This window comes from Bufo bufo, chromosome 11, assembly GCF_905171765.1.
Source record: "Bufo bufo chromosome 11, aBufBuf1.1, whole genome shotgun sequence".
Taxonomy (NCBI): domain Eukaryota; kingdom Metazoa; phylum Chordata; class Amphibia; order Anura; family Bufonidae; genus Bufo; species Bufo bufo.
Genome location: NC_053399.1, coordinates 99,963,187 through 99,988,103, shown reverse-complemented (window position 1 = coordinate 99,988,103; position 24,917 = coordinate 99,963,187). Strand labels below are relative to the sequence as shown.

Sequence of the window (24,917 nt, the reverse complement as noted above, 5' to 3'; positions counted from 1 at the left end):
ACTCTTTACTGTAAGAGCAGTGAGACTATGGACTCTTTACTGTAAGAGCAGTGAGACTATGGACTCTTTACTCTAAGAGCAGTGAGACTATGGACTCTTTACTGTAAGAGCAGTGAGACTATGGACTCTTTACTGTAAGAGCAGTGAGACTATGGACTCTTTACTGTAAGAGCGGTGAGACTATGGACTCTTTACTCTAAGAGCAGTGAGACTATGGACTCTTTACTCTAAGAGCAGTGAGACTATGGACTCTTTACTGTAAGAGCGGTGAGACTATGGACTCTTTACTCTAAGAGCAGTGAGACTATGGACTCTTTACTCTAAGAGCAGTGAGACTATGGACTCTTTACTGTAAGAGCAGTGAGACTATGGACTCTTTACTCTAAGAGCAGTGAGACTATGGACTCTATACTGTAAGAGCAGTGAGACTATGGACTCTTTACTGTAAGAGCAGTGAGACTATGGACTCTTTACTCTAAGAGCAGTGAGACTATGGACTCTTTACTGTAAGAGCAGTGAGACTATGGACTCTTTACTGTAAGAGCAGTGAGACTATGGACTCTTTACTGTAAGAGCAGTGAGACTATGGACTCTTTACTGTAAGAGCAGTGAGACTATGGACTCTTTACTGTAAGAGCAGTGAGACTATGGACTCTTTACTCTAAGAGCAGTGAGACTATGGACTCTTTACTCTAAGAGCAGTGAGACTATGGACTCTTTACTGTAAGAGCAGTGAGACTATGGACTCTTTACTGTAAGAGCAGTGAGACTATGGACTCTTTACTGTAAGAGCAGTGAGACTATGGACTCTTTACTGTAAGAGCAGTGAGACTATGGACTCTTTACTCTAAGAGCAGTGAGACTATGGACTCTTTACTGTAAGAGCAGTGAGACTATGGACTCTTTACTGTAAGAGCAGTGAGACTATGGACTCTTTACTGTAAGAGCGGTGAGACTATGGACTCTTTACTCTAAGAGCAGTGAGACTATGGACTCTTTACTCTAAGAGCAGTGAGACTATGGACTCTTTACTGTAAGAGCGGTGAGACTATGGACTCTTTACTCTAAGAGCAGTGAGACTATGGACTCTTTACTCTAAGAGCAGTGAGACTATGGACTCTTTACTGTAAGAGCAGTGAGACTATGGACTCTTTACTCTAAGAGCAGTGAGACTATGGACTCTATACTGTAAGAGCAGTGAGACTATGGACTCTTTACTGTAAGAGCAGTGAGACTATGGACTGTATACTGTAAGAGCAGTGAGACTATGGACTCTATACTGTAAGAGCAGTGAGACTATGGACTCTTTACTCTAAGAGCAGTGAGGCTATGGACTATACTGTAAGAGCAGTGAGACTATGGACTCTATACTGTAAGAGCAGTGAGACTATGGACTATATACTGTAAGAGCAGTGAGACTATGGACTGTATACTGTAAGAGCAGTGAGACTATGGACTCTATACTGTAAGAGCAGTGAGACTATGGACTATACTGTAAGAGCAGTGAGACTATGGACTATACTGTAAGAGCAGTGAGACTATGGACTCTATACTGTAAGAGCAGTGAGACTATGGACTCTTTACTCTAAGAGCAGTGAGACTATGGACTCTTTACTGTAAGAGCAGTGAGACTATGGACTCTATACTGTAAGAGCAGTGAGACTATGGACTCTATACTGTAAGAGCAGTGAGACTATGGACTGTTTACTGTAAGAGCAGTGAGACTATGGACTCTTTACTGTAAGAGCAGTGAGACTATGGACTCTTTACTGTAAGAGCAGTGAGACTATGGACTCTTTACTGTAAGAGCAGTGAGACTATGGACTCTTTACTGTAAGAGCAGTGAGACTATGGACTCTTTACTGTAAGTGCGGTGAGACTATGGACTCTATACTGTAAGAGCGGTGAGACTATGGACTCTTTACTGTAAGAGCGGTGAGACTATGGACTCTATACTGTAAGAGCGGTGAGACTATGGACTCTGTACTGTAAGAGCAGTGAGACTATGGACTCTTTACTGTAAGAGCAGTGAGACTATGGACTCTTTACTGTAAGAGCAGTGAGACTATGGACTCTTTACTGTAAGAGCAGTGAGACTATGGACTATACTGTAAGAGCAGTGAGACTATGGACTCTACTGTAAGAGCAGTGAGACTATGGACTCTATACGGTAAGAGCGGTGAGACTATGGACTCTTTACTGTAAGAGTAGTGAGACTATTGACTCTTTACTGTAAGAGCAGTGAGACTATGGACTCTGTACTGTAAGAGCAGTGAGACTATGGACTCTGTACTGTAAGAGCAGTGAGACTATGGACTCTTTACTGTAAGAGCAGTGAGACTATGGACTCTATACTGTAAGAGCAGTGAGACTATGGACTCTTTACTGTAAGAGCAGTGAGACTATGGACTCTTTACTGTAAGAGCAGTGAGACTATGGACTATACTGTAAGAGCAGCGAGACTATGGACTCTATACAGTAAGAGCAGTGAGACTATGGACTCTATACTGTAAGAGCAGTGAGACTATGGACTCTATACTGTAGGAGGAGCGAGACTATGGACTCTATACTGTAAGAGCAGTGAGACTATGGACTCTTTACTGTAAGAGCAGTGAGACTATGGACTCTTTACTGTAAGAGCAGTGAGACTGTGGACTCTTTACTGTAAGAGCAGTGAGACTATGGACTCTTTACTGTAAGAGCAGTGAGACTGTGGACTCTTTACTGTAAGAGCGGTGAGACTATGGACTCTTTACTGTAAGAGCGGTGAGACTATGGACTCTATACTGTAAGAGCAGTGAGACTATGGACTCTTTACTGTAAGAGCAGTGAGACTATGGACTCTTTACTGTAGGAGCAGTGAGACTATGGACTCTATACTGTAAGAGCAGTGAGACTATGGACTCTTTACTGTAAGAGCAGTGAGACTATGGACTCTATACTGTAGGAGCAGTGAGACTATGGACTCTATACTGTAAGAGCAGTGAGACTATGGACTCTTTACTGTAAGAGCAGTGAGACTATGGACTCTTTACTGTAAGAGCGGTGAGACTATGGACTCTATACTGTAGGAGCAGTGAGACTATGGACTCTGTACTGTAAGAGCAGTGAGACTATGGACTCTTTACTGTAAGAGCAGTGAGACTATGGACTCTTTACTGTAAGAGCAGTGAGACTATGAGCTCTGTCTGAGGTGGTGATGGTGAACTCACTAACAGTCTGGAGGGCCTGGATGTATTTCTGGAGTGTAATATTACAGGTTATAGCTATTAGAGAGGGGTCGGTGATCCAGGGAGTTATTCTGATTGGAGTCGGGAAGAAAATTGGCATCTTCCTCTGGACGAACCTTGCAGGAAACAGGCTGAACTGGATGGACAGCTTCTTTTCAGCCTTAGTACATTTGTGTCAGCGGGAAAAAAAACCCACAACTCCCACTATAGTCCATGGATCCAATTCTGCTCCCTGGGCCGACCCAGGTGTGAACCTGACCATGGGGATAAGCTCCTGTGCTGGGTACATCACTGGGGGCTCGGGCAGCTTATGTGTGAAAGACCCTTCTAACGAGAAGAGTAGAAAGCAAAGCAGTCCAGTATATTCCACAGAGGAAGGCTCCGCGGCACAGCTGCCCCCCGGAGCGGCAGATTTAGACATGGATGCTCATCCCCAGCACTAGAAACACAGACCCCGATATACGGAACCAGCGCTGACCGCCTCCTGACTGATGCCCCGTCTTAGAGCTGGGTCACATGGTGCAGACAACTACTCTCATTTTCTATACAGAGGATGCTTCATCTGACGGAATAATTGCTGGATAGGTCATCATCCTCTGATGGGTGGAGATCGGCCACCGCCTCCGATCAGTTCCTAACCACCCGCTGCTCATCCTAGGCCACTGATGTCTGGCCTGCACAGGCCACGTGACGTCACCGCAGAGTGCCAGACCTCAGCCAATCAGCAGGGGTCCCGGGTGTCAAACCCCCACCGATCAGATACTGATAAGGTCATCATCCTCTGATGGGTGGAGATCGGCCACCACCTCTGATCAGTTCCTGACCACCCGGACTGCTGCTGCTTATCCTAGGCCTGGCGTGACGTCACCGGTCTAGGGTAAGCAACAAGAAGGCCGCAGAGTGCCAGACCTTCTCAGCCGATCGGCAGGGGTCCCGGGTGTCAAACCCCCACTGATCAGGTCATCATCCTCTGATGGGTGGAGATCGGCCACCACCTCTGATCAGTTCCTGACCACCCGGACTGCTGCTGCTTATCCTAGGCCACTGATGTCACTGCAGAGTGCCAGACCTTCTCAGCCGATCGGCAGGGGTCCCGGGTGTCAGACCCCCACTGATCAGATACTGATTAGGTCATCAGTTAAAAATAGTCGGATAACCCCTTTAAGAAAAACCATCTAGGGCCCGCACTGGGCTCCAGCGTCTATCCCTATGCTACAGCAACTACAACCCCCATCAATGTCCAGCTTTCATCATTAGTACTGGGCCCCCCTAATACCACATGGCAGGATCCCCGGCGGCAGCGGAATAAGCACACAGCAGAGGTGTCGTTCACATAGCAGCCGTATTTTATTGATGGAAATGGAAGCTTAAAAAAATTCTGTTTAAAACCAGTCAGAAAAAATAATTAGTGACAATTCCACCTTGTGGCCCCGCCGCCCCCACCGCCCGCGGGGCGCCCCCATCCCCACCCCTGCAGACAGGACACCGAGGCAGTCGTAATTTTTTTTAAAAAAGTGGCACGTGGCATTTATTGGCCGGTACTGGCAGCAAGGAGAAATAAGAGCCGACCCCCTCCCCCACACGAGACGGACAGGGGGCGCCATTTATAAGGAGACCCCATAGGATCCGTAACACTATTCCCAGGACCGATACAGTAATGGGCGGTCTCATGACCTGAAGCCCCCCGCTAGGTCTGGATCACCCACTCATAATACAAGGGGGCGCAAGGTTCCCATCATATATGAAGATCACCCCCATCAGACTACTGTAACCCCCACAGGGCGGACAGTAAGAAAGTTCCCCACCATGCTGGGATAATGGGGCGGGAGACCCCGGAAATATGGCACTGGGTACAGCATGGTGGGATTTGGTCCTTAAAACCAGCATTTAAAAGGGAGGGAATATAAGGGGCCCCTGCGCAGGAAGAGCCTGGGGGAGGGGGAAGCGCCGGGTAAGGAAAGTGAGGGTTACACAGAGGCAGCGGTGGCGGCGGCCCGGTGGGGTGAGGGGCTGACATCAGGCAGTGACATGCGGGGGTCTACAAGCTGTGCAGCTCCTGCAGAGTGTCGTCCAACATCTTCTGCATCTTGCCGTTCTCCTCCTTGGTGACTCGAAGTTTATCTGGAAGAGAGAAGAAACTGTCAGGTGGGGGACTACAACTCCCAGCATGCAGGTCTCACCCAGGAGATGCTTGGAGTAGTAGTCACTTCTCATCCAGAGACACTTCCACACTCTCCCTCCAGGGGGCACTAAAGACCAGGACTCCTGTCGGCCTCCCACACAGATCACCCCCGGAGCTGCGGCGCGGCCCGTGTACATAGTTTTACGTGTGATGTAGTCCCTGGCGATCGGCCCAGGAGCTGAGGACAACACTGTATATGGGCACCGCTGACAACCTGCACGCAAGACTCCTACTCCACTCACATCCAGAGCTGCAATCACAATCTGGTTTCCTTATTATGGCAGCTCAGAACGGCTACATCAGGGGGCAGCTACAACGGCTCACAACCGGTAGAACTTTGAATGCAGCTCTGGATGTGAACAGAGGAAATGCAGATTTACATGGAGGGGCAAAGAGACCACCATAATGTGCCACACAGTAGTCACCCAGCTTTCCTGGAGGTCAGGTGACCTCTGGTGGCCATCTTGGTTGTCACCCAGCTTTCCCAACAGACCCTGCACCTTCTTAGCCAAGATCTCCAGTCACATCCAGAGCTGCAATTTTCTGAAACACTAGAAAGGAGGCGCCATGCAGGCTCCACAGACCACGACCGGTCGCAGTGCATCCTGGGAGATGTCATGTTTACAGCTGACTTGTGGGTGCAGCTCTGGCTGCGACCGGGGTAGAATGCATTATCTAACTTTCGAAATTAAGGTGCAGCCTCTGGCTGTGAATGTAGGTAGATTTAACAGCAAAATAAATTGTGGGTGCAGCTCTGGCTGTAACTGGAGTAGAACGCATAACAAGTTCAGAAACTAGGGTGCGGCTCTGGCAATAAATGTAGATGATATAACTACAGAATTGTGAGTGCAGCTCTGGCTGTGACCAGAGAAGCTTTGTGGGTGCAGCTCTGACAGTAACTGTGGAAGATGATATAACTATAGAATTGTGAGTTCAGCTCTGGCTGTGACCGGAGCAGCGTTGTGGGTGCAGCTCTGGCAGTAACTGTAGATGATATAACTACAGAATTGTGGGTGAGGCTCTGGCTGTGACTGGAGTACAGGAATAAGCACAAATCCTCCGGACAGCCCTCCCAGCCGGCGGCGTCCACCCCGATACATACACCGACAGCGAGGAACGACATGGACATAACGGAGCTGATGAAGTGCAAGCTCTGTCCACACACAGGACCCTCATGTAAGTGATCCCACAGCGGAGGGTTTGTTACAACGTACCAGTCTGGAGCCCACAGAGGATTGTCTGGAGTAGAGATACACTAACAAACCTCCGCTGTGACTAGTCAATTCATTTTTAGAGAAAGTCTTGATTTACTGACAGCAAGCAGAGATCTTGAGCACAGTGAGGAGTAGAAACAAAGCTTTATTTACAGGACGACGGTAGATGAGGCGGCTGATCCGTCAGCTCATTGTATGGGGGCTCTAAACCACTACTGGGGGGCCGGGGGACGCTCTGCCATCAGTCCTCCACTCCACCGGGGGCAGCACAGAGCAGATCTCTGAATGAAAGTCCCAAAGAGGCCGAGTGCGGGGGAGGGGAGTCAGACGACATGACTACGAGACTGGGGAAGGCTCCCACCGGTGGCGGCACGGGGCGGACATCAGTCACACAGGTCATGGAGAGTGACCTTCAACTCACTAGCAAGGAGCCTGTTTTTCTCCATTTGGCTGTAGAGACGCTCTGCGGGGGAAGGGCGGGAGATTGAGGGGGAGGGGGCGGACAGGAGAGAAATAGAAGAGAGAGAGAGAGACAGGTTGTGTTAGTGGCAGAGAGCGAGATCAGAGAGACCATGCACTGAGGTCCTAGGCTTCTGCCACCTTCAGAGCTGCATTCATAATTCTGCTCCCGAGTATGAGATCTCACTTCTGTCCCCCGTGCAGCTCTGGATGTGACTGGAGCATAGGCTGGCACCTTATATGGAGACTTACCAGGGGCCCCCCTGGCAGGGGTTACCCGTCTGTGACCCTGGGAGGACAGCACTGTACACAGGCTGCCAGGAGGTCCTCCCCCAATAATCTGACCCCTGCTGGTGACAGGACGCAGAGCATCGCACCGACGCTTCCTCCTTTGACACACATTTCTCAGCCTATGCCGGAGCTCTGCTGTATGTCAGCGAAAGGGGTGTAACCCTGCCCTGGATACACTGCAACAAACCCTCAGCTGTGAGCAGAGCTAGGACAGGAGGGCTTTCACTGGCAGCATGCAGAGATCTTGAGAATAAAGAGGAACTGAAGAGCCCAGGTAGACACAGGGCCCCTTACTATCATATCTCAGCACCCAGCCAGCCATACAAACGTGACCCCCAGTGTATAGAGGTAGGTGCCCTTTAAGAGCATGGCGCCTGCTTTACCACGCTCGGGCGACCCTGGTGGCGCTGCCTCGACACGTCTGGAGAATCTGGTCAGACGAGTGCAGGAATGTTCTCTCCCGTGTCGGGGAACTGCTTACATCGCACTGTCCCTTTAAGACCCATTCAGCCTTTTCCTATGGACTTCTGCAGATGGGAAAGCTGGGTCACAACCTACGCCAGAGCCAGTCACCCAGCTTTCCCACTGCTCAGGCTTCGAACTACAACTCCCAGCATGTGCGAGACGGTTACAAAGCTCCAGGGCACTGTCCTCTTAAGGGGCACAGCAGTTACATCAAGGCACCAGTGGGTGGGGCCCTTACAGGAGAGGGGCCCCGAGTGCCAGGCTGATACAATCGCTCACAGAGATGCATGCTCGACCAGCCCATCCAGCACATTACTTGATGTAACTGGAATACCCCTTTAAGCGATTCCCCAGATCAGACCTTGGACACAGCGACGACGCGAGAAGAAACGGAGGCGGCCATTTGTGTTTTTAGAGATCTGGTATAATCCGTCAGAGAGAGAGGGAGGAAGAAGAGGAGGCCGGAGACTGGCAGGAATCATCTACGTGAGAAGAGAGAGAAGCGTTGGTAGAGGCCGCCATGGACGGGGCCCATGCAGGCGGTGCCCCCCACCCCGGGGTTAGTTACTCACACGCAGGGGTGCAGAGACATGTCTGAGGCGGGCAGAGGTGGCGTCCCTGTGACGCGGCTCAGACAGGCTGAGATCACACAAGCATGATGCCCTGCCCTCCCCCCCACTGCACAAGTCACACAGCAATCTGCAAGCTAGGCAGTAAACACGCAGTGAGGTTAGTAGGGTGGCGGTGCCCCCCACCCTGAGCACAGCACGCCACACGGTATTTACATGGAGGTCATGTCATGGAGGGTGTGGTCCAGCTCCTCACTAACAGCTTTGTACTTGAGCTTCTGGGCGTACAGCTCGTCTGGGTGGGAGAGGAGGAAAGGGGGGTTCACAGCAGAGCCAAGGGGGGCACGTAACGATACAGGCGCAGTGTCAGGGGGCTTACCTTCCAGGTCGTCAATAGTCTTCTCCAGCTTGGCAACTGATCTCTCTGCAAACTCTGCTCTGGTTTCAGCCTGTAACCGAGAGGATTCGAGTCAGGAGGATGGAGGGGGGCCAGCGGCTAGGAGTCAGGAGGATGGAGGGGGGCCAGCGGCTAGGAGTCAGGAGGATGGAGGGGGGCCAGCGGCTAGGAGTCAGGAGGATGGAGGGGGGCCAGCGGCTAGGAGTCAGGAGGATGGAGGGGGGCCAGCGGCTAGGAGTCAGGAGGATGGAGGGGGGCCAGCGGCTAGGAGTCAGGAGGATGGAGGGGGGCCAGCGGCTAGGAGTCAGGAGGATGGAGGGGGGCCAGCGGCTAGGAGTCAGGAGGATGGAGGGGGGCCAGCGGCTAGGAGTCAGGAGGATGGAGGGGGCCAGCGGCTAGGAGTCAGGAGGATGGAGGGGGGCCAGCGGCTAGGAGTCAGGAGGATGGAGGGGGGCCAGCGGCTAGGAGTCAGGAGGATGGAGGGGGGCCAGCGGCTAGGAGTCAGGAGGATGGAGGGGGGCCAGCGGCTAGGAGTCAGGAGGATGGAGGGGGGCCAGCGGCTAGGAGTCAGGAGGATGGAGGGGGGCCAGCGGCTAGGAGTCAGGAGGATGGAGGGGGGCCAGCGGCTAGGAGTCAGGAGGATGGAGGGGGGCCAGCGGCTAGGAGTCAGGAGGATGGAGGGGGGGCCAGCGGCTAGGAGTCAGGAGGATGGAGGGGGGCCAGCGGCTAGGAGTCAGGAGGATGGAGGGGGGCCAGCGGCTAGGAGTCAGGAGGATGGAGGGGGGCCAGCGGCTAGGAGTCAGGAGGATGGAGGGGGGCCAGCGGCTAGGAGTCAGGAGGATGGAGGGGGGCCAGCGGCTAGGAGTCAGGAGGATGGAGGGGGGCCAGCGGCTAGGAGTCAGGAGGATGGAGGGGGGCCAGCGGCTAGGAGTCAGGAGGATGGAGGGGGGCCAGCGGCTAGGAGTCAGGAGGATGGAGGGGGGGCCAGCTGCTAGGAGTCAGGAGGATGGAGGGGGGCCAGCGGCTAGGAGTCAGGAGGATGGAGGGGGGCCAGCGGCTAGGAGTCAGGAGGATGGAGGGGGGCCAGCGGCTAGGAGTCAGGAGGATGGAGGGGGGCCAGCGGCTAGGAGTCAGGAGGATGGAGGGGGGCCAGCGGCTAGGAGTCAGGAGGATGGAGGGGGGCCAGCGGCTAGGAGTCAGGAGGATGGAGGGGGGCCAGCGGCTAGGAGTCAGGAGGATGGAGGGGGGCCAGCGGCTAGGAGTCAGGAGGATGGAGGGGGGCCAGCGGCTAGGAGTCAGGAGGATGGAGGGGGGCCAGCTGCTAGGAGTCAGGAGGATGGAGGGGGGCCAGCGGCTAGGAGTCAGGAGGATGGAGGGGGGCCAGCGGCTAGGAGTCAGGAGGATGGAGGGGGGCCAGCGGCTAGGAGTCAGGAGGATGGAGGGGGGCCAGCGGCTAGGAGTCAGGAGGATGGAGGGGGGCCAGCGGCTAGGAGTCAGGAGGATGGAGGGGGGCCAGCGGCTAGGAGTCAGGAGGATGGAGGGGGGCCAGCGGCTAGGAGTCAGGAGGATGGAGGGGGGCCAGCGGCTAGGAGTCAGGAGGATGGAGGGGGGCCAGCGGCTAGGAGTCAGGAGGATGGAGGGGGGCCAGCGGCTAGGAGTCAGGAGGATGGAGGGGGGCCAGCGGCTAGGAGTCAGGAGGATGGAGGGGGGCCAGCGGCTAGGAGTCAGGAGGATGGAGGGGGGCCAGCGGCTAGGAGTCAGGAGGATGGAGGGGGGCCAGCGGCTAGGAGTCAGGAGGATGGAGGGGGGCCAGCGGCTAGGAGTCAGGAGGATGGAGGGGGGCCAGCGGCTAGGAGTCAGGAGGATGGAGGGGGGCCAGCGGCTAGGACCCCAGGAGGATGGAGGGGGGCCAGCGGCTAGGACCCCAGGAGGATGGAGGGGGGCCAGCGGCTAGGACCCCAGGAGGATGGAGGGGGGCCAGCGGCTAGGACCCCAGGAGGATGGGGGGGGGGGGGGGGCAGCGGCTGGGATCCCGGGAGTAAGGAGGGTGGGGGAAGAGAGATGGCGGCCGGGGACCCAGGGAGGTAGGAGCTATGGTACCCATTACTGCTAGCCCCTCCCCCAATAGCCAGAGGCTCCGCCCATCACTCACCTCTTTCAGTTTGTCTGATAAAATCTTAATTTCTTCTTCGTATTTATCTTCCTTTAGTGAATACTGAAAGAAAACGGTAACAAATGAGAAAACCGCCATCAGGCAACAAACAGCCCTCCTCATCAGAGTGAAGGGGGTGCTCCCCCACCCGCCGACCATCTCCAATCTACAGACGGGCCCTCCTAACGCTCCAGTTATCCAGAGACCCCCGTCGTCTGCCCTGCGTCCACCAGGCAGAGGGTTCACTAGCCGACCCCTTACCTTCTCCGCCTGAGCCTCCAGGGACTTCAGGTTGTTGGTGACATTCCTGAGCTCCTCCTCGAGCTCGGCACATTTGCTGAGGAGGACGAGTAGGAGAGGAAGAAAGACAGAAAGAGTGGAGGATTGAGAAGAGAGGACTCCGCCAGGACAGAGGAAACGGAGGAGGCTGCACTTCCTGCTCCGTGCTCCCGCCCCCACTACTAGTGATGACATCACCGAACCCCCCCGGAGCAGGAAGTGGCGGAGCCGAGTACAGGAGACGACAGGGACAGCAGCCAGGACAGGAGCAGCCGCCATGTTTCTTGTACCTTTTCTTCTGATGCGTTCAGACACTTCATATTCTGGTCTAGGTTTTGGATCTGTTCCTCCATCTCACGGACCCGGCTGGGCGGTGGTCGCAGGAGATGTGTGTGGGGGGTGTATGGAAGGAGGGGAGAGGCAGCGGCAACACACAGAACAAGCCGGGGGGGGGGGGGCAAAAACAAAGACATCAAATTCAGTTCATGCAAGGGAGGGGTTAAACAAGGCCAGAAATATGAAGAGGGCGCAGAGGACACCCCCAAAATACAGCTCAAACCCCCCACAATACAGCCAACCTACAAAACTGTACTGATCCCGTATTATACTCCAGAGCTGCACTCACTATTCTGCTGGTGCAGTCACTGTGTACATACATTACTTATTCTGTACTGATCCTGAGTTACATCCTGTATTATACTCCAGAGCTGCACTCACTATTCTGCTGGAGCAGTCACTGTGTACATACATTACTTATCCTGTACTGATCCTGAGTTATATCCTGTATTATACTCCAGAGCTGCACTCACTATTCTGCTGGTGCAGTCACTGTGCACATACATTACTTATCCTGTACTGATCCTGAGTTACATCCTGTATTATACTCCAGAGCTGCAATCACTATTCTGTTGGTGCAGTCACTGTGTACATACATTACTTATTCTGTACTGATCCTGAGTTACATCCTGTATTATACTGCAGAGCTGTACTCACTATTCTGCTGGTGCAGTCACTGTGTACATACATTACTTATCCTGAGGTACATCCTGTATTATACTCCAGAGCTGCACTCATTGTTCTGCTGGTAATAACCCCTCTTCTCTTATGCAAGGGGCTGACCCTGATGAAGCAGGCATTTCAGTGAGATTTCAGCTCTGAAGTCTGCAGTACAGTGGATATATACAGACTTCTCGAGGTCCACAGATTTTGGGGGGCCCTCTAGAGCCGAGTCTCCCTGTTCCTACCAGCAGGGGGCAGCCACCAGAGTACATGTGAGCAGCGCCCTCCTCTGTTCAGGCCTTGTATAACACTGCAGGCAGGCGGGGGAGGGGATACTCACGACTCTGCGTGCTCCGCCCTCTCCTCTGTGCGCTCCAGGTCGCCCTCAAGGATCACCAGTTTTCTCGCCACCTGTGGAAGGAGAAGTCCCAGGAGTGAGACCTGGAACCCCAATATCCAGCACCACCCCCATCATCCGGCCCCCACTGACCTCCTCGTACTTCCTGTCCGCCTCCTCGGCTATGTGCTTGGCCTCCTTCAGCTGGATTTCCTGTATCTCCATCTTCTCCTCGTCTTTAAGGGCTCGGTTCTCGATGACCTTCATCCCCCTGAAAAGTGAAAAGACAGGTCACTATATAGCACACAGCGCCCCTAGAGTCAGGAGGGGGTACTGCAGCCGGACCACCACCATTTATACAGGTCACTATATAGCACACAGCGCCCCTAGAGTCAGGAGGGGGTACTGCAGCCGGACCACCACCATTTATACAGGTCACTATATAGCACACAGCGCCCCTAGAGTCAGGAGGGGGTACTGCAGCCAGACCACCACCATTTATACAGGTCACTATATAGCACACAGCGCCCCTAGAGTCAGGAGGCGGTACTGCAGCCAGACCACCACCATTTATACAGGTCACTATATAGCACACAGCGCCCCTAGAGTCAGGAGGGGGTACTGCAGCCAGACCACCACCATTTATACAGGTCACTATATAGCACACAGCGCCCCTAGAGTCAGGAGGGGGTACTGCAGCCGGACCACCACCATTTATACAGGTCACTATATAGCACACAGCGCCCCTAGAGTCAGGAGGGGGTACTGCAGCCAGACCACCACCATTTATACAGGTCACTATATAGCACACAGCACCCCTAGAGTCAGGAGGGGGTACTGCAGCCGGACCACCACCATTTATACAGGTCACTATATAGCACACAGCGCCCCTAGAGTCAGGAGGGGGTACTGCAGCCGGACCACCACCATTTATACAGGTCACTATATAGCACACAGCGCCCCTAGAGTCAGGAGGGGGTACTGCAGCCAGACCACCACCATTTATACAGGTCACTATATAGCACACAGCGCCCCTAGAGTCAGGAGGGGGTACTGCAGCCGGACCACCACCATTTATACAGGTCACTATATAGCACACAGCGCCCCTAGAGTCAGGAGGGGGTACTGCAGCCAGACCACCACCATTTATACAGGTCACTATATAGCACACAGCGCCCCTAGAGTCAGGAGGGGGTACTGCAGCCAGACCACCACCATTTATACAGGTCACTATATAGCACACAGCACCCCTAGAGTCAGGAGGGGGTACTGCAGCCAGACCACCACCATTTATACAGGTCACTATATAGCACACAGCACCCCTAGAGTCAGGAGGCGGTACTGCAGCCAGACCACCACCATTTATACAGGTCACTATATAGCACACAGCACCCCTAGAGTCAGGAGGGGGTACTGCAGCCGGACCACCATTTATACAGGTCACTTTATAGCACACAGCGCCCCTAGAGTCAGGAGGGGGTACTGCAGCCAGACCACCACCATTTATACAGGTCACTATATAGCACACAGCGCCCCTAGAGTCAGGAGGGGGTACTGCAGCCAGACCACCACCATTTATACAGGTCACTATATAGCACACAGCGCCCCTAGAGTCAGGAGGGGGTACTGCAGCCAGACCACCACCATTTATACAGGTCACTATATAGCACACAGCACCCCTAGAGTCAGGAGGGGGTACTGCAGCCAGACCACCACCATTTATACAGGTCACTATATAGCACACAGCACCCCTAGAGTCAGGAGGGGGTACTGCAGCCAGACCACCACCATTTATACAGGTCACTATATAGCACACAGCGCCCCTAGAGTCAGGAGGGGGTACTGCAGCCAGACCACCACCATTTATACAGGTCACTATATAGCACACAGCGCCCCTAGAGTCAGGAGGGGGTACTGCAGCCAGACCACCACCATTTATACAGGTCACTATATAGCACACAGCACCCCTAGAGTCAGGAGGGGGTACTGCAGCCAAAACATACGGTCGTGTAAACGGCCTCTAGGGCAGAGTTCATACTGGTCACTATATAAGCTTAATTGGCACAGGTGCCCCCTAGGGACACACAAAAGTACTGCAACTGAACAGTTACATCACAGTCAGGCGGTGTTCAGACGTGGCAGATTTCATTGGACAGGTCTTTATCAGACCATCTGCCGGCAGAAATCCAAGGCCATTGTTAAGGTGCCCGCTGCTCGAGGACATGCTCTGCGATCACTGAATGGGGCTAATCCCAGGCTTCACCGGATGGCAGCCTCATAAGTAGCAGGTGGATCTGCATCCGATTAGATGTGTGAACAGGAGCAAGAGGCGCATGCAGACGCCCTGCGAACCGGGGAACACCCAAAAAAGAAAAACGCTTAACATTAAGTGTGAATCTGCGATGCAGTAAAGAAAAGGGGAGCGTGCCACCACAGTCCGCGATCCTTCATAACCGAGAGGTCAGCAGTAAGGACTCAGCGACTCCGGTGACGCCCCCTAGTGTCTCCATCACACTAATCCCTACTACTACTCCCACCATTATGAGGGGGCCGACACACACTCCTTCTAGATGCCTCCACTTAAGATCCTGCGAGTCTGGATATGTCGCGGATACTGGTTTGGCAGCCGCTGAGGTCGTAAATCCAGAGGATGACATCAGAGGTCTCCAAACCTGTTCCGGAGGATCTGCTCCATCGACGCGCCTGCTGAGGTCTTAGGACGCGGCGCCAGAAGAGGCGTCGCGCAGCTCAGGGAGGTCGCTGCGCACTCACCGCTCACTCTCGTCAGCCACCTTCTCGGCGTCCTCCAGTTTCTGCACGGCGGTGGACAGGCGCTCCTGGGCACGGTCCAGCTCTTCCTCTACCAACTGGATGCGGCGGTTCAGCGAGGCCACTTCAGATTCCGCCTGAGGAGAGAAGAGCAAGGGGTCAGCAGCCGACCAATCAGGAGAGAGAATAAGGACAGGGGTCCTGAAGGTACCCCCCCACCCCACCATGATAGTCTATGCAATGAGGGAGGGCGACTGCCACGTGGAGGCGCCACCTGCCCGCCAGCAACACTACACCATTCCCTCAGTTGCCATGTGGAGGTGCCACCTGCCCGCCAGCAGCACTACATCATTCCCTCAGTTGCCATGTGGAGGTGCCACCTGCCCGCCAGCAACACTACACCATTCCCTCAGTTGCCACGTGGAGGTGCCATCTGCCCGCCAGCAGCACTACACCATTCCCTCAGTTGCCATGTGGAGGTGCCACCTGCCCGCCAGCAGCACTACATCATTCCCTTAGTTGCCATGTGGAGGTGCCACCTGCCCGCCAGCAGCACTCCGCCATTCCCTCAGTTGCCATGTGGAGGTGCCACCTGCCCGCCAGCAGCACTCCGCCATTCCCTCAGTTGCCATGTGGAGGCGCCACCTGCCCGCCAGCAGCACTCTCCAAGACTCCGCCATTCCCTCAGTTGCCATGGAATTCAGAGAGCCGTCTCGTCCTGACAGCATTGGACAGCCCAAGAGACAGCCATGCCGCCATCAGCACGCAGCGTTAACTACAGATCCACTCTGGGCAGTCACAGCTACAAGCGAGGGATCGGCGGAGCCCGTCACTGGCACCCCCCATATTCTGGGGCCCATGGGGCTCTCCCCCCTCTGTGTAGGAAACGTTCTCGCGTCTGCTTGCAGTCAATGAATGAACACCAGCGCATTCAGGGGCCCCACTAGTGAGTTTTACCAGCTCCCAGGAATAAGGGGCCCTTCATATGAATAACATACCAAGTCCCAGGGATCAGGAGGACCTTAGGGACCTAGACATGCGCACAGCTAAGGTTTGTTACAATGTATCAGTCTGTAGTGGACTGTCTAGAGTGGAGCAAACCCTCAGATGTGAGAGTGCTCAGCCTCTAATGGTAAGCGTTGTTTCCATTCACTGCCTGCAAGCACAGGTGATACTACTAGTGAGTAAGTTAAGCACACACTATTAGAAAGCTGTGGCCCTCCGCCCAGTCAGAGCAAACACTACACGGTGCAGCAGAGCCGGCACAGGGAGCGCCCCAAGAGCACACACTAAAACCAAACAACTACAACTCCCAGCATGGAGGAGCACTACCTGCCCCAACATGTGCAATGTGACCGGCCCCAGACCCACCAGGCACGGGGCCACTACCAGCACAATTCACAAGCCTGGAGAAGGGGCCACGGGAATAAGGGGCCCCCCCTATGAATAAGAGGTTAGATCCAGCAGATCAGGGGCCCCTATTAACAATATCTCAGAGATCAGGGGCCCCTCCTATGAATAATGATGCCAGATTCAGAAGATCAAGGGCCCCTGCAATAAATAAGACAATTAGCTCTAGCTGATCAGGGGCACCGATCTACAACATCCAAGGGATCAGTGGCCCATCCAATAAACATTGATGCCAGCTCCCAGGAATCAGGGGCCCTTCCTATGAGTCACACATCATCTCCAGGGGCCCCTCCTATGGATGACACACAGCTCCCGGAGACCAGGGCCCCTGCACTGTCCCTGTGTCCTCCTCAGCCCAGGCGGCCATGCTGGGGGCTCTACTGTGCCCTCGGGTCACTGCAGGTCCCCTGAGCCCCGCCCCTGGCCGGGTGTTGTCTGACCTGCTCCCGGGCGCGCTTCTCGCCCTCCACCTCCCGGCTCAGCCGCTCGGCTCTCTCCTCGGCATCGTCCGCCTGTTGCTGCAGGACCTGGATCTTCCTCTTCACGGCCTCGATGCTGGTCATCCCCCCGCCGGACATCTTCTCTTCCTCCCTCTCTCTGACTGACTGACTGAGTGGCCGAGACTTCCGCTCCCCGCGCGCCCCGCACTTCCGCCGGCCACTCCCTTAAATCCAGGAAGCCGGGGAGCGGCCGGAGGAATGCTGCCACCTGGCGGCCGAGAGCGGGAGCGCAGCCAGCGCCTCTACATCCAGTATATTCATCTGTATAATATATACCGTCCTCATATACTGCTCTATACTCCTCTATATACCGTCCTCATATACTGCTCTATACTCCTCTATATACCGTCCTCATATACTGATCTATACTCCTCTATATACCGTCCTCATCTACTGATCTATACTCCTCTATATACCGTCCTCATCTACTGATCTATACTCCTCTATATACCGTCCTCATCTACTGATCTATACTCCTCTATATACCGTCCTCATATACTGATCTATACTCCTCTATATACCGTCCTCATATACTGCTCTATACTCCTCTATATACCGTCCTCATATACTGATCTATACTCCTCTATATACCGTCCTCATATACTGATCTATACTCCTCTATATACCGTCCTCATATACTGCTCTATACTCCTCTATATACCGTCCTCATATACTGATCTATACTCCTCTATATACCGTCCTCATATACTGCTCTATACTCCTGTATATACCGTCCTCATATACTGCTCTATACTCCTCTATATACCGTCCTCATATACTGCTCTATACTCCTCTATATACCGTCCTCATATACTGATCTATACTCCTCTATATACCGTCCTCATCTACTGATCTATACTCCTCTATATACCGTCCTCATCTACTGATCTATACTCCTCTATATACCGTCCTCATCTACTGATCTATACTCCTCTATATACCGTCCTCATATACTGATCTATACTCCTCTATATACCGTCCTCATATACTGCTCTATACTCCTCTATATACCGTCCTCATATACTGATCTATACTCCTCTATATACCGTCCTCATATACTGATCTATACTCCTCTATATACCGTCCTCATATACTGCTCTATACTCCTCTATATACCGTCCTCATATACTGATCTATACTCCTCTATATACCGTCCTCATATACTGCTCTATACTCCTCTATATACCGTCCTCATATACTGCTCTATACTCCTCTATATACCGTCCTCATATACTGCTCTATACTCCTGTATATACCGTCCTCATATACTGATCTATACTCCTCTATATACCGTCCTCATATACTGCTCTATACTCCTGTATATACCGTCCTCATATACTGATCTATACTCCTCTATATACCGTCCTCATATACTGATCTATACTCCTGTATATACCGTCCTCATATACTGCTCTATACTCCTCTATATACCGTCCTCATATACTGATCTATACTCCTCTATATACCGTCCTCATATACTGATCTATACTCCTCTATATACCGTCCTCATATACTGCTCTATACTCCTCTATATACCGTCCTCATATACTGCTCTATACTCCTCTATATACCGTCCTCATATACTGATCTATACTCCTCTATATACCGTCCTCATCTACTGATCTATACTCCTCTATATACCGTCCTCATATACTGATCTATACTCCTCTATATACCGTCCTCATATACTGCTCTATACTCCTGTATATACCGTCCTCATATACTGATCTATACTCCTGTATATACCGTCCTCATATACTGCTCTATACTCCTGTATATACCGTCCTCATATACTGATCTATACTCCTCTATATACAGTCCTCATATACTGCTCTATACTCCTCTATATACCGTCCTCATATACTGCTCTATACTCCTGTTCATACCGTCCTCATATACTGATCTATACTCCTCTATATACAGTCCTCATATACTGCTCTATACTCCTCTATATACCGTCCTCATATACTGATCTATACTCCTCTATATACCGTCCTCATATACTGATCTATACTCCTGTATATACCGTCCTCATATACTGCTCTATACTCCTGTATATACCGTCCTCATCTACTGATCTATACTCCTCTATATACCGTCCTCATATACTGATCTATACTCCTCTATATACTGCTCTATACTCCTCTATATACCGTCCTCATATACTGCTCTATACTCCTCTATATACCGTCCTCATATACTGATCTATACTCCTCTATATACCGTCCTCATATACTGATCTATACTCCTCTATATACCGTCCTCATCTACTGATCTATACTCCTGTATATACCGTCCTCATATACTGATCTATACTCCTGTATATACCGTCCTCATATACTGCTCTATACTCCTGTATATACCGTCCTCATCTACTGATCTATACTCCTCTATATACCGTCCTCATCTACTGATCTATACTCCTCTATATACCGTCCTCATATACTGATCTATACTCCTCTATATACAGTCCTCATATACTGCTCTATACTCCTCTATATACCGTCCTCATATACTGCTCTATACTCCTCTATATACCGTCCTCATATACTGATCTATACTCCTCTATATACCGTCCTCATATACTGATCTATACTCCTCTATATACCGTCCTCATCTACTGATCTATACTCCTCTATATACCGTCTTCATATACTGATCTATACTCCTGTATATACCGTCCTCATATACTGATCTATACTCCTCTATATACCGTCCTCATATACTGCTCTATACTCCTCTATATACCGTCTTCATATACTGATCTATACTCCTCTATATACCGTCCTCATATACTGATCTATACTCCTCTATATACCGTCCTCATATACTGATCTATACTCCTCTACATACCGTCCTCATATACTGCTCTATACTCCTGTATATACCGTCCTCATATACTGATCTATACTCCTCTATATACCGTCCTCATATACTGCTCTATACTCCTCTATATACCGTCCTCATATACTGCTCTATACTCCTGTTCATACCCTCCTCATATACTGATCTATACTCCTGTATATACCGTCCTCATATACTGATCTATACTCCTGTATATACCGTCCTCATATACTGATCTATACTCCTGTATATACCGTCCTCATATACTGCTCTATACTCCTGTATATACCGTCCTCATCTACTGATCTATACTCCTCTATATACCGTCCTCATATACTGATCTATACTCCTCTATATACCGTCCTCATATACTGATCTATACTCCTGTATATACCGTCCTCATATACTGATCTATACTCCTGTATATACCGTCCTCATATACTGCTCTATACTCCTGTATATACCGTCCTCATATGCTGCTCTATACTCCTCTATATACCGTCCTCATATACTGATCTATACTCCTCTATATACCGTCCTCATATACTGATCTATACTCCTCTATATACCGTCCTCATATACTGATCTATACTCCTCTATATACCGTCCTCATATACTGATCTATACTCCTGTATATACCGTCCTCATCTACTGATCTATACTCCTGTATATACCGTCCTCATATACTGATCTATACTCCTCTATATACCGTCCTCATATACTGCTCTATACTCCTGTATATACCGTCCTCATATACTGCTCTATACTCCTGTATATACCGTCCTCATATACTGCTCTATACTCCTCTATATACCGTCCTCATATACTGATCTATACTCCTGTATATACCGTCCTCATCTACTGCTCTATACTCCTCTATATACCGTCCTCATATACTGCTCTATACTCCTGTATATACCGTCCTCATATACTGATCTATACTCCTGTATATACCGTCCTCATATACTGATCTATACTCCTGTATATACCATCCTCATATACTGCTCTATACTCCTGTATATACCGTCCTCATCTACTGATCTATACTCCTCTATATACCGTCCTCATATACTGATCTATACTCCTGTATATACCGTCCTCATCTACTGATCTATACTCCTCTATATACCGTCCTCATCTACTGATCTATACTCCTCTATATACCGTCCTCATATACTGCTCTATACTCCTCTATATACCGTCCTCATCTACTGATCTATACTCCTGTATATACTGCTCTATACTCCTCTATATACCGTCCTCATATACTGCTCTATACTCCTCTATATACCGTCCTCATCTACTGATCTATACTCCTCTATATACCGTCCTCATATACTGATCTATACTCCTGTATATACCGTCCTCATCTACTGATCTATACTCCTCTATATACCGTCCTCATATACTGATCTATACTCCTCTATATACCGTCCTCATATACTGCTCTATACTCCTGTATATACCGTCCTCATATACTGCTCTATACTCCTGTTCATACCGTCCTCATATACTGCTCTATACTCCTCTATATACCGTCCTCATATACTGATCTATACTCCTCTATATACCGTCCTCATATACTGCTCTATACTCCTGTATATACCGTCCTCATATACTGCTCTATACTCCTGTTCATACCGTCCTCATATACTGCTCTATACTCCTCTATATACCGTCCTCATATACTGCTCTATACTCCTCTATATACCGTCCTCATATACTGCTCTATACTCCTGTATATACCGTCCTCATATACTGATCTATACTCCTGTATATACCGTCCTCATATACTGATCTATACTCCTGTATATACCGTCCTCATATACTGCTCTATACTCCTGTATATACCGTCCTCATCTACTGATCTATACTCCTCTATATACCGTCCTCATATACTGATCTATACTCCTGTATATACCGTCCTCATCTACTGATCTATACTCCTCTATATACCGTCCTCATATACTGCTCTATACTCCTGTATATACCGTCCTCATCTACTGATCTATACTCCTCTATATACTGCTCTATACTCCTCTATATACCGTCCTCATATACTGCTCTATACTCCTCTATATACCGTCCTCATCTACTGATCTATACTCCTCTATATACCGTCCTCATATACTGATCTATACTCCTGTATATACCGTCCTCATCTACTGATCTATACTCCTCTATATACCGTCCTCATATACTGATCTATACTCCTCTATATACCGTCCTCATATACTGATCTATACTCCTCTATATACCGTCCTCATATACTGCTCTATACTCCTCTATATACCGTCCTCATCTACTGATCTATACTCCTCTATATACCGTCCTCATCTACTGATCTATACTCCTGTATATACCGTCCTCATATACTGATCTATACTCCTCTATATACCGTCCTCATATACTGCTCTATACTCCTCTATATACCGTCCTCATATACTGATCTATACTCCTCTATATACCGTCCTCATATACTGATCTATACTCCTCTATATACCGTCCTCATATACTGCTCTATACTCCTGTATATACCGTCCTCATCTACTGATCTATACTCCTCTATATACCGTCCTCATCTACTGATCTATACTCCTCTATATACCGTCCTCATCTACTGATCTATACTCCTCTATATACCGTCCTCATATACTGATCTATACTACTGTATATACTGTCCTCATATACTGATCTATACTCCTGTATATACCATCCTCATATACTGCTCTATACTCCTGTATATACCGTCCTCATATACTGATCTATACTCCTGTATATACCGTCCTCATACACTGATCTATACTCCTCTATATACCGTCTTCATATACTGATCTATACTCCTGTATATACCGTCCTCATATACTGCTCTATACTCCTGTATATACCGTCCTCATATACTGCTCTATACTCCTCTATATACCGTCCTCATATACTGATCTATACTCCTCTATATACCGTCCTCATATACTGATCTATACTCCTCTATATACCGTCCTCATATACTGATCTATACTCCTCTATATACCGTCCTCATATACTGATCTATACTCCTCTATATACCGTCCTCATATACTGATCTATACTCCTCTATATACCGTCCTCATCTACTGATCTATACTCCTCTATATACCGTCCTCATATACTGATCTATACTACTGTATATACTGTCCTCATATACTGATCTATACTCCTGTATATACCATCCTCATATACTGCTCTATACTCCTGTATATACCGTCCTCATATACTGATCTATACTCCTGTATATACCGTCCTCATATACTGCTCTATACTCCTGTATATACCGTCCTCATCTACTGATCTATACTCCTCTATATACCGTCCTCATATACTGCTCTATACTCCTCTATATACCGTCCTCATATACTGCTCTATACTCCTCTATATACCGTCCTCATATACTGATCTATACTCCTCTATATACCGTCCTCATATACTGATCTATACTCCTCTATATACCGTCCTCATCTACTGATCTATACTCCTCTATATACCGTCCTCATATACTGATCTATACTCCTCTATATACCGTCCTCATCTACTGCTCTATACTCCTCTATATACCGTCCTCATATACTGCTCTATACTCCTGTATATACCGTCCTCATATACTGATCTATACTCCTCTATATATACCGTCCTCATCTACTGATCTATACTCCTCTATATACCGTCCTCATCTACTGATCTATACTCCTCTATATACCGTCCTCATATACTGATCTATACTCCTGTATATACCGTCCTCATATACTGATCTATACTCCTGTATATACCGTCCTCATCTACTGATCTATACTCCTGTATATACCGTCCTCATCTACTGATCTATACTCCTCTATATACCGTCCTCATCTACTGATCTATACTCCTCTATATACCGTCCTCATATACTGCTCTATACTCCTCTATATACCGTCCTCATCTACTGATCTATACTCCTGTATATACTGCTCTATACTCCTCTATATACCGTCCTCATATACTGCTCTATACTCCTCTATATACCGTCCTCATCTACTGATCTATACTCCTCTATATACCGTCCTCATATACTGATCTATACTCCTGTATATACCGTCCTCATATACTGCTCTATACTCCTGTTCATACCGTCCTCATATACTGCTCTATACTCCTCTATATACCGTCCTCATATACTGCTCTATACTCCTGTATATACCGTCCTCATCTACTGATCTATACTCCTCTATATACCGTCCTCATATACTGCTCTATACTCCTCTATATACCGTCCTCATATACTGCTCTATACTCCTGTATATACCGTCCTCATCTACTGATCTATACTCCTGTATATATCGTCCTCATATACTGATCTATACTCCTCTATATACCGTCCTCATATACTGATCTATACTCCTCTATATACCGTCCTCATATACTGATCTATACTCCTCTATATACCGTCCTCATCTACTGCTCTATACTCCTCTATATACCGTCCTCATATACTGCTCTATACTCCTCTATATACCGTCCTCATATACTGCTCTATACTCCTGTTCATACCGTCCTCATATACTGATCTATACTCCTCTATATACCGTCCTCATATACTGATCTATACTCCTGTATATACCGTCCTCATCTACTGATCTATACTCCTGTTCATACCGTCCTCATATACTGATCTATACTCCTCTATATACCGTCCTCATATACTGATCTATACTCCTGTATATACCGTCCTCATATACTGATCTATACTCCTGTATATACCGTCCTCATATACTGCTCTATACTCCTCTATATAACGTCCTCATATACTGATC

General features: G+C 49.7%; 1 protein-coding gene across 8 annotated transcripts; it reads right to left on the bottom strand.

Moving 5' to 3' along the window:
• Nucleotides 1-4,271: 4,271 nt before the first annotated feature.
• Nucleotides 4,272-17,404, bottom strand: LOC120982367 (tropomyosin alpha-3 chain-like). 8 transcript variants are annotated; one of them, XM_040412448.1, is made up of 9 exons: nt 17,194-17,404; nt 15,347-15,480; nt 12,728-12,845; nt 12,578-12,648; nt 11,221-11,296; nt 10,960-11,022; nt 8,790-8,859; nt 8,627-8,705; nt 4,735-5,351 (listed from the first exon to the last, which is right to left on the bottom strand). In XM_040412448.1, the coding sequence occupies exons 1-9, from the start codon at nt 17,329-17,331 to the stop codon at nt 5,348-5,350; spliced, it is 753 nt and encodes a 250-aa protein (XP_040268382.1). In that variant the 5' UTR covers nt 17,332-17,404; the 3' UTR covers nt 4,735-5,347. The 8 variants fall into 8 exon arrangements, with proteins under 8 accessions (XP_040268384.1, XP_040268382.1, XP_040268379.1 ...); XM_040412445.1 differs by lacking the exon at nt 11,221-11,296 and adding an exon at nt 11,529-11,604 and having other exon boundaries at nt 17,194-17,402; XM_040412446.1 differs by lacking the exons at nt 4,735-5,351; nt 11,221-11,296 and adding exons at nt 8,268-8,323; nt 11,529-11,604 and having other exon boundaries at nt 17,194-17,402.
• Nucleotides 17,405-24,917: the final 7,513 nt, after the last annotated feature.

Excerpts from the sequence above, each read along its gene's own strand:
- LOC120982367 (XM_040412448.1), bottom strand. The coding sequence starts at position 17,331 with ATGTCCGGCGGGGGGATGACCAGCATCGAGGCCGTGAAGAGGAAGATC. Across the intron at positions 15,481-17,193 it reads AGAAGCGCGCCCGGGAGCAG|GCGGAATCTGAAGTGGCCTC; the intron begins GTCAGACAACAC and ends TTCTCTCCTCAG. Across the intron at positions 8,860-10,959 it reads TATCAGACAAACTGAAAGAG|GCTGAAACCAGAGCAGAGTT; the intron begins GTGAGTGATGGG and ends TCTCGGTTACAG.